General features: G+C 35.3%; 1 protein-coding gene across 1 annotated transcript; it reads left to right on the forward strand.

Moving 5' to 3' along the window:
* Positions 1 to 4,746: 4,746 nt before the first annotated feature.
* Positions 4,747 to 8,874, forward strand: LOC146899658 (AMP deaminase-like). The gene is made up of 7 exons (XM_085737562.1): positions 4,747 to 4,863; positions 7,046 to 7,198; positions 7,463 to 7,516; positions 7,593 to 7,703; positions 7,865 to 8,038; positions 8,140 to 8,220; positions 8,528 to 8,874. The coding sequence occupies exons 1-7, from the start codon at positions 4,753 to 4,755 to the stop codon at positions 8,684 to 8,686; spliced, it is 843 nt and encodes a 280-aa protein (XP_085593688.1). The 5' UTR covers positions 4,747 to 4,752; the 3' UTR covers positions 8,687 to 8,874.
* The last annotated feature ends 2,326 nt before the right edge of the window (positions 8,875 to 11,200 follow it).

An 11,200-nucleotide genomic window follows, 5' to 3' on the forward strand; every position in this document is an offset into this window, starting at 1 on the left:
GTGAGCAAAATATTATGTTAAAGATTCGACTTTAAATCCTCTAAAAAAATATTAGTAACAAATGTGAGCAAAAATTAATGTTAAAGGGCACACCATTCTCAATGTCGGAATCTATCTTCCACGACATGTTTTCAGTCATGGTCAATTATATGTAGCTTTATCGAGAGGAGTTTCTCAATATTCAACAAAAGTTCTCATTAATGAAGGGAAAATAGAAGGAGAAGATGGGGACTTTACGAAAAATATAGTTTTTAAATATATTATTTTATCACAATCATAACAATGTTTCTTTTACATAAAATGTCATTTATACATTTATGTTATGATGTTACTTATTACTATTAGAATAAGCAATAAAAGATCATTATTTTTTATTTTATTTTATATGTAGACAAACTAAAATATGTTGAGTTCATAAATAATTGTTATATAACTTGACAATATTTTGTTTATAAATCAATATATCAATAATTTCCATTAATATTTAAAAATTTAAAAAATTTAATCAAAATTATACAAACAAACATAATAAAACAATCACATGCGTTAGCGCAGTAGAAAGAGCGGACAGACGGGCACGATAGTGCCCGTCTTTCCGCTAGTAACTCATAAATTTGGAACGAATATCACACTGAAGATACGTTTATTTTTTTTCCTCCTTCAGTGAAAGAATATTTGCGTCAAAAATATAATATTCCCTTTCAAAATATATTTGCATCAAATCGTCCTTCATATGGTACAAAAATATATTTATTGTCCGTAAATATATTTTCAGCACGAAATATATTTGAAACAAATCTTTTATAGTTTTAGCAACAATATTCTCCATCCATCAAATTTTGAGTCATACTACAACATTCTCCACCTTGATTCTAAATTAGTGATGATGCCAAACCATCAACCACCATGCTGCTCTTTCCCTTGCTTCCCACTACACCAAGTAGCTCCACATGTTTACACCTTAACCCCTTCAGCCATCGGAATGTCTTCCACCTTCTCGAAGATGCTTGTAGTCCAACTACGCTAGAAATTTCAGGTAGTTCTACAAGACTATACCATAACCTCTTCAATACGAGACATCACCCACTTCCTTGAAGATCTACTTGTGCTCAATCACCCTTGGCTTTTAGAGTAATCCACAAGTATACACCTCAAACCCCTTCAACCCTTGGAATGTCTTCCGCCTTCTCGAAGGTCCTTGCAGTCCAACTACGCTAGGAATTTCAGGTAGTCCCACAAGCATTCACCATAACATCTTCAACACAGGACATCTCTCGCTTCCTTGAAGGTCTCCTTGCATCCAATCACCCTTGGCCTTTTTTTAGGGTAATCCTGCAAGCCGTGCTATACATTCTTCAACCTCCGGAATGCCTTCCATCTTCATCAAGAAATCCCTTGCTCACCATAGAGCACAGCACCCAAGGTCCTCCATAGTCGTACCATTACCGGTGTGTTCAACTCCACCTCAAGCTGAGCGTACTCTACCTCAACTAGCAAATGCGTACATCTCACTATGTCTTCAACCTTGAAACTCCACCTCAACAGGTAGATCATGAGTATTGTTGCCTCTGCCTCTCCAGACTAATCATGAGTATTCTTACCACCACCTTTCCAGGCTGATGTTGAGTGTTTAATGTCTCTCCAGACGATTACCGCTTCACTAGGCATCAATCCCAAGGTGACCAACATCACCTTCATCCTCCAAACAACACCACACCATCAGAGCACCTGCATCCTCATAACCCTCAGAGACAATATGTGTGGAGTTACCATTAATCTCCGGACAATCCTTCATGAAGTGACCCATCTTGTGATAGTTAAAGCATTCAGACTTTGACTTTTTACCACTCTTTCTCCGGTTACCTCTACCTCTACCATTCCCTCTTGAGACACTTAGGCCTTCACCGTTTTCATGAATTCTCAAGTCCTTGGACTTGGTCAACTCCTTGGTTCTCAAAGCTACTTGAACTTCTTCCAAGGTAACAGTGCCTTCTTTGCCATAGAGCATGGTATCTTTGAACGATTCATAAGATTTCGGTAGAGCACACAACAAGAGTATAGCTTAATCTTCATCCTCAAGTTGCACCTCAATATTCTCCAAGTCATCAAGGATTTTGTTGAACTCCGTAAGTTGCTCCATGATGGCCTTTGACTCCACCATCTTGAATGAGTAGAGTTGTTGCTTTAGGAATTGTCGATGAGCCAAAGACTTTGTCATATACAAAGATTCCAACTTTGCCCACATCGATGCCGCGGTTGGTTCCTTTGCTACTTCTCTCAGAACTTTATCCCCGAGGCACAAAACAATGGCACTCCTGGCCTTGTCCACCATCTCGGTCTTCTCTGCTCGTGACATGGTGACCGATAACGAACCTTCACCCTTCAAAGCTTTCTCACACTTCTGATGTATTAACACCGCTTCCATCTTTACCTTCCATAACCCAAAATCGTTATCTCCGGTAAACTTCTCAATATCCCACTTTGAACCCATGATACTAGATTATCATTTGACCCTTGCCCCACGGTGGGCGCCAATTGTTGTGAATTCTATGAGAAAACACACCAATAACAACTTGATGTGTGGAGCAAGGGATAGTCAAGCAACCAAAATAAAGTGTATGGAACAATTATAAACACAATCCAAAAGTAGAAAACAGCGAGAGAGAAAAGAAGAGAGAATACAAAAGAATTTGTTGACCCAGTTCGGTCCAAATTGACCTAGTCTAGGGGAGAGAGCAGCCCTCCGTTCCACTATATGATGAGTAACGTTACAAAAGAGATTTCAATGGGTTACAAGAATAAGTCTCCCACCTAATTCTACCTAAATCCCAGCCTCTTCTCGTAACCAAGAGACTCAATCCTAATAGTGTTTCCCAAGGTGAATCAACCGTCAAACCCTAGTGTTTGTTCCAAAGAGACAAACTCTATACAAGCCCTAGATTTGTTGTTGCCTTTCTAAACACTTGTTTCAGCCCCCTCTATCTCAAGGTTTACTCTGATATAATGTCTATATTTATAGTAAAAGTATAACTCATAAATTTGGAACGAATATCACACTGAAGATACGTTTTTTTTTCCTCCTTCAGTGAAAGAATATTTGCATCAAAAATATAATATTCCCTTTCAAAATATATTTGCATCAAATCGTCCTTCATATGGTACAAAAATATATTTATTGTCCATAAATATATTTTCAGCACAAAATATATTTGAAACAAATCTTTTATATTTTTAGCAACAATATTCTCTATCCATCAAATTTTAAGTCATACTACAACAATGGTAGTATATAGTTCTCCCCTCCATCTTTGGTGGCGAACCAACACTATCCGTTGACTACAAACTCAATCAAACAAAATCATCACATACCAATGTCATTCAACAGTCACACTAGTTCACTACAAACAACGATCACTCAGTGCTGCCAGTTTCATTTTCTATATAACTATATGAGTATATTGGATAAACTTCTCAAAGCGCATTTGCAAACAACAGTTTCTTGTATAAATTGAAATTAGCTTCTGCATCTCAATTTTGTCATAAACCCTTTCATTTAACTTCTCTATAAACATCTAAAAGAGGGTCTAGTTTAAAGTAAGTGAGTATTCATTACCTTATTATTTAACCAAAAGTAAATTTAAACAGAATCCAGTTTAGAGTAACATTATAGAACATGTAGTCAATCATAATATCCTCATCTGTTTCTGAAACTCTAACCGCATTTCAACCATTGGATTAATTTAACGACAGGGAGATAATACTCTTAGTTCTATGATTTATCCAACAACCAAAATGTGATTTCAATGTTACATAGACATTAGAGAATCCAAGTTCTATCGATCATGTTAGTTTCTCAACAATCAAAATTATGCTTATAGTCTTAATCAATCCTAAATGAGTATTTTGAGTAAAATTAGTTATCAAGTCAAGTATTAAGAGTGAAATTAGCCATCAAGTCAAATACTTAAGGGACTAATTAGATCCGGGAAAAAAAATACACAATCAAAACCTAGTTTGACATACAAAATTTAACAGCACTGATTAAGACTTATACTACAGCTTAAGAATTAATTTGGCTACAAATACACGCAGATTTTAGTTCATGTACACCGTCCCTCAGTGTTTTACACAGTCAATCGATCATAATTGTCTGATCATTAAAATTGTTCGACTTTAATTGTAACTTATAATTATAATAATTTGTGATTTGCAGACACAATTTATTAAAATTAAAATGAAATACACAACGAATGATCACATTTCGACCCGTGATGCCGAGAAATAAAGGCTGATTTGATGCTGTTAAATATTTGTTGTAACAGCTTTTAAGCGAATGATGTTGTCGTATTCAGGGATGTGTTCGACTGTCCATTTAGCGTTTTTGGATGATCCGTTTCTGTCTTGGTTTATTGATTCTTAGTCTTCTTCTGTGTGGAGGTATTTGTTGTGGTGGCTTCTAAGTCGAACTGCTTCTGCTCGTTGGAAAAGTTACATTGCCAAGGTAGTGAAGTTGTTTAACAAAGTACGAATTTCCATGAGGAAAGTAGACAATTGAATCACAAATGAAAAAACAATGTGATTCAGTTGTCTACTTCCTCATTGGAAATTCATTATTTTGTTATGGTAAAGAGCAATACCGTGCTTCCGCAAACTGCAGCATCAAAGATCTTTATGAATCAGATAGTAAGATGAAGAACTTCCTTTTGATTTAGAGCAAGATTGTCCATTAATGATCTGTCTCTCTACAGGAGTATGGGAATTGTTACCTCCTTTCAGAACATTCTGGATAACGTGTTTATTCCTCTATTTGAAGCCACGGTAGATCCAAATTCTCATCCTCAATTACATTTGTTTTTGATGCAGGTTCGTCAATCTGTATTTTTATGCTCTTGTGCACACCTCTACTTTGTATGCTTGTATGTTTTCGTACATAGTTTTCTATATGTAGCATGGTCGTAACAGTCTGCTGGGCAAGAAAATGTTACAAGAATTTTAAAGAAAATTGTATTAGATTAAAGATACTATTTTGGTCACTAAAAAATATAAGTTTCAATTTTGCACTGAAACATATCAAATATCTATCCAATTATTCTTTTATAAGATGATTTTCTGGAACAAATTATTCTTATAGTAGTATACTCTCCATACCTTAGGTCCGATAACCTCATTTGGACTTGGGTGACCTTCTTGGGTCCTATATATTAGGAGTACGCCTAGGGTAGTCATACCTCTATGTATCCAACTATAACTAACAAGAGTTAGTTACAGTTGGATGTTACTTATCATAGGCTAGCTGTAGCTTAGCATAAGTTTTGTAACTAACTTTCAGAGTTATGGAAGTCTATAAATAAAGATCATTGATCATTGTAATGATAAAAATAATCATAATCAATAGAACCAGGTCAAAGATCTTTGTGAATTATCTAGAACCTATGAACCCTAACTCAATTTCTAACATGGTATCAGAAGAAGTTCCAATGGATTCCTCGATTCCAATTCCTCCTCTGCCGCACAGCACCTCCATGGCGGTGCATTCAACCATTCCTCCTCCGCTGGTTGCATCGTCTTCGCATCATCACAACCATTTCTATGCACTTTAAGTGAATTTGGATACTCAAAACTACCTCGTGTGGTGCCAGCAGGCGGAAGTAGTCATCACATCTCACAAGCTTCATAATTTTCTGGCGTATCCTTCTATTCCACACCTCGTTTTCTCGATCGATGACAGTGTTGCATATCAAGTTAATACAGCGTTTGAAGCTTGTGAAGTGCAAGATCAGATTCTGCTCTCATGGTTACAGTCAACAATTTCCAAAGAAATGCTCACAATTGTGATCAGAAGCAAGCACTCGTGGCAACTTTGGGATCAAATTCATGCATTCTTGCAAACACATACCGATGCTAAATCGCAACGGTTGCAATCTGAGCTTCGAGCTACGCAACTCGATCAAAGTTCTGTTTCTGAGTTCTTGCTCACATTCAATCCCTAATTGAATCATTGCAAGCAACTGCTGAAACTCTTTCAGCTAAAGAATACTTGGATGTGATTCTTGAGGGTTTGCCTCAAGATTACGAGTCTACAATCTCACTTATCAGTTAAAGATTTGGTTTAATTTCCCAAGCCTCAGAATTCTGTTCCACTCAAAAATTTGTCTCCAGACCATTCTTCTCAAGCCTCAGATGACGTCACTGATCTCAATTACTCCCAAGGGTCTGGCTACCATGGTCGCGGTGGCCGTAATTGTCGAGGAGGTGGTCGTAGTACCTTGGATGTCAAGTGTGCCATACGTATGGCCATGATGCATCAACCTGCTATGTTACCATAGGTTCAAGAAAGACTATGTTCCAAGTTCCAACACAACCCCTGATGCTTTACCACAATCAAGTCAACTGACTCCACTTTGGGCTCAACAATCCTCCATGCCTTTATTGAAACCCTCAGCACCCTGTGTTGCATTTCTCACCAGGGTGAACTTGAGGGCTGCTATTAAGAGTACACAGTATGTATGATGGACTACACCTAGGGTAGTCACACCTTTATGTAACCAACTGTAACCAATTTAGTTACAATAGCATGCTACTTATCATAGGCTAGCTGTAGCTTAGCATAAGTTCTGTAACTAACTTTAAGAGCTAGTTACCATTAGGAAAGTCTTTAAATAGAGATCGTTGATCATTGTAATGATTCAATAATCATAATCAATAGAAACTGCTCAAAGAGCTTTGGGAATTCTCTAGAATCTATGAACCCTAGCTTCAATTTCTAACATTATGACATTCTCACTTAAAATTCCTTCTTATAATCTTATCTCAATAGCGTTATTACTGTAGCATGGAAAAAGGTCTTGCCCCATATTGCAGCTGTCTTTGGCCTATACTGAATGCTTTAGAAGGAAGTACTTGTTTCATTAGCCCCTTTTTTTTCTTTTTTTCTTTTTTAATTTCATTGTTTTACTTTAAGTCTTAGAAGTTAGATTCATAAACTTGTTTGTTTTCTTGATTTTTTTTTTTTTTGTTATTTACTTCAGTGTTCTTCGACATACAGGTGGTTGGATTTGATCTTGTAGATGATGAAAGCAAACCAGAAAGGCGTCCAACTAAGCATATGCCTACTCCTGCTCAACGGACAAATGAATTCAATCCAGCATACTCTTATTACCTCTATTACTGCTATGCAAACTTGTACACACTCAACAAGGTTTATGTTATTCACCATTCATCTCTTTACTGAACTCTAGCTAGGTCTTTAACAATTGACCATTGCCTTCACTTCCCTTTTTTCGCTTTCAAATTCAAGGGAAATTACTCCTCAGTTTTTTTTGTGTGTGTTGTGGGGGGGGGGGGCTGAGTTCCTCAAGCACAGTAGTGAAAATGATAAAAAAGGTGGGGCCAAGACTGGACTCTAGAAAGGAATTTTTGGTTATTAACTCACAAAATTAATCTTACTGTTGGTTGGTTTCAGCTGCGCGAGTCTAAAGGAATGACAACAATTAAATTGCGGCCTCATTGTGGAGAGGTTATTTTCTGCACCCTAACTGTATGGCTTAATTTTGTATGTTTATTAAGGTGCTAATATTGATTTACTCATGTAGGCAGGCGATAGTGATCATTTGGCTGCTGCCTTCCTCCTATGCCATAACATTTCCCATGGCATTAATCTACGGAAGACTCCTGTTTTGCAATATTTATATTACCTTGCGCAGGTTAGCCCTCAGGCAGAAATATTCATATAACATATTTGTTGTTTTAAACTTTAAATCTTTGTAACGGGAAATTAATGTATAAATCATTTTATTTCCCAATATTTTAGATTAGATCATTCTCTGTTTTGATGTGTGATAATATACCAATATCTTCTCTTTAGGTTGGATTAGCTATGTCACCGCTTAGCAACAATTCCCTTTTCCTGGACTATCACCGCAATCCTTTGCCAATGTTTTTCCAGCGAGGGCTGAATGTCTCTCTCTCTACTGACGATCCTTTGCAAATTCATTTGACAAAAGAGCCACTGCTAGAAGAATATAGCGTTGCAGCAAAGGTTGTTTTCTGCCAAATTCTTGGCATGTTTGTTTAAAGGGTGATCAAATGTTCTGTTTCCTTTCCTACGGATTATATATCATACTAAAACGTGCATTGCAGGAATGGAAACTCTCTGCTTGTGACCTGTGTGAGATAGCTAGAAACTCTGTTTACCAATCTGGATTTTCACATCAAGACAAGGTAATTGGGAAGAATGTGGGAATTTTATGCTTTCACATAAATGCATTTATACTAAACGCAAACTATTGACTGTCAATTAATATGCATGTTTTGACTTTTTATGTAATGATTTCTTTTTCCGAGGTTAAACAATTTGATATTTGAGGGTTCTATCTTTTTAGGTCCTTTTTGAGTGTATATCGGGATCATTCTCATATTTTTGCAGTCTACCTCAAGCTCTTGTTTGCTAAATTCATTTCATATTTATTCACTAGTTTCTTCATTTTTTTTTTTACATTATTATATCGTAAGTTTTTTCCTTTTACAGTTACACAGGCTAGGGGATAAATATTTCTTAAGAGGTTCTGAAGGAAATGACATTCACAAGACAAATGTTCCCAGTTTGAGGATCTCTTTCCGATATGAGGTTGGAAGTTTGATACAAACATTCTATTTTAACTGTGTTTTTTTATTTAGTTTTGAATAATGCTAATTAGTACGATAACATTTTTTTGTTCTCAATACATGAATTGAAAGGTCTTATTATGTCTTCATCTCCAATATCAACTTTCAATCGGAATTGAGACCGGCCATTAACGGTTTTTTGGCTGGTAAACACAACTTTATTCTATTGAATGTTAAAAGCCTCCAAGGACTTCTTTAACAAAAAAGAAAGCCTTCAAGGACAGCGATGATGGCTCTCTTCTCTTGGATGGTGAAAACCCAAATATTGCTTATTTTAGATTGTTGCAGAGATTTTAAAAAATTACTGTATTATTGACATTTTTGGTGTAAATTGGGTAGAGTCTGCGCGCATAGAGACTAACCCCTCGAGGCGGGTAGGACCACAATTGTCGACAAAACTCCCCCTCAGGAATTTTTCACATTTTGAACTCTTTGGTGTTAATGACATTTTAAAAATATGATTAGAATTTTGGTTGGTTGGTAAAGTAAAATTACCTGAGACATGTTAATTTAGGTATAGAATGTTGTTTTAATTCTGCTTGTGAACTGTTTTGTTTCAAATATTGAAACAAGTAATATTGTGGAGTCAATAGGAGATAAAGTGATCGTATATACAACTCACATTGTAAGAACATCATTTATCTTGCATCTTGCTAGATAAATCTGGACAAAACTTTGTTTTTCCGTAACTGGGATGAATAAAATAGTATGCACATGAAAGGTTTTAAATAATCATGAGAGGTGTAAAATGAAGCTACCATCAATAAAACAAATTCACATAATTTTTGAACAACTATCTTTCTCGCCTAACAAACAATTGTCGGCAGTTTATCCCTCTTCTCCTTTTTGTTCCAATAAGTCTTCTACTATTCCTTCTTTTTGAACATTTACAGAGTCTTTTATCTTTTCTACTAGATTTGTTCCTTTCGCATTATTGTAGGAAATATTTTGTAGGGTATTATTGGAACTAGCGGAAAGACGGGCACTATCGTGCCCGTCTGTCCGCTCTTTCTACTGCGCTAATGCATGTGATTATTTTATTATGTTCGTTTGTATAATTTTGATTAAAATTTTTAAATCTTTAAATATTAATGGAAATTATTCATATATTGATTTATAAACAAAATATTCTCAAGGCATATAACAAAATTATTTTTCAACTCAACATATTTTAGTTTGCCTGCATATAAAATTAAGTTAAAATAATGATCATTTATTGTTTATTGTAATAATAATTAGTAACATCATAACATAAATGTATAAATAACATGTTATGTAAAATAAACATTGATATGATTACGATTAAAGAATATCTTTAAAAACTACATTTTTCGTAAAGTCTCCATCTTCTCCTTCTATTTTTCCTTCTTTAATGAGAATTTTTGTAGAATTTTGAGAAACTATTGTTGATAAAGCTACATATAATTGACCATGGCTGAAAACTTGCCGTGGAAGATAGATTCCGACATTGGGAATGGTCTGCCCCTGTGACTTATTTATGGTAATAGCAAAACTTATTATAACCGGAAAATGTTTTCTACTAAGCACAAAGGGAAGTCATGAACTCACATTTATTTTCAATTTAATTTTGGGCAAGAATGCTATTTTTCCAGCATTGCTTCATGTTTGGATTTCCATATCCAACATATTCCTAAATAAACCACGACATAACCATTGTATCCCATTGTACAGACCATATCTAGGGTCTATATATGTTTCACAACAACGTGTGTGCACCTTTTTTTACCTTTAAAATATGTGGTGGGATACTTCTTGAGCATTTGAGTTTAGGAATTCCTGTTGATATAAGTTATTAGTATCCCCTTCAACCTCGTCAAATGACAACAAATTATGTTCTTCTCCTGGAAACTGATTTATAATTAATATTTAATATAGTCCTAACAAATCTTTTTCTAATATACTAGCGGAAAGACGGGCACTATCGTGCCCGTCTGTCCGCTCTTTTTACTGCGTTAACGCATGTGATTATTTTATTATGTTTGTTTGTATAATTTTGATTAAATTTTTAAAATTTTTAAATATTAATGGAAATTATTGATATATTGATTTATACACGAAATATTGTCAAGTTATATAACAATTATTTATGTATTTTAGCACAAAAATGGAGTTCACAAGGAGACTTATGCAGCATGTAACATCCCGTTTTTCGCTAGATTTATTTTATTATTTATTTATGTGTGTTACATGTGCTCTTATGTGATTGTTTGCCTCTGTGTGTATTTTTGGTTGGGATTCGTAGAGTTCGGTGTTAGAAGGGTATTTTAGTCATTTTGGACTTAGGGGCATTTTGGTCATTTTGAGGGCAGTGGCAATTTTGTAATTTTGCAGAAAGTTATTTTTAGTGTTTAGTGAGAGTTATTATTTTACCAAGTTACTAGAGAGAGGGTAGTAATTATTTTAATTACCATTAAGTGACCGTTAGTGTTATAATTACCATTAAGTGAGTAGTGACATTTTGGGTGTTAGAATAGAAATGGGTTAGGCCCATTAAGGTTTAAGAAATAAGCCCAAT

Source organism: Medicago sativa, chromosome 8 (genome assembly GCF_051527215.1).
Source record: "Medicago sativa cultivar Bolivia chromosome 8, Bolivia_mono, whole genome shotgun sequence".
NCBI classification, from domain to species: domain Eukaryota; kingdom Viridiplantae; phylum Streptophyta; class Magnoliopsida; order Fabales; family Fabaceae; genus Medicago; species Medicago sativa.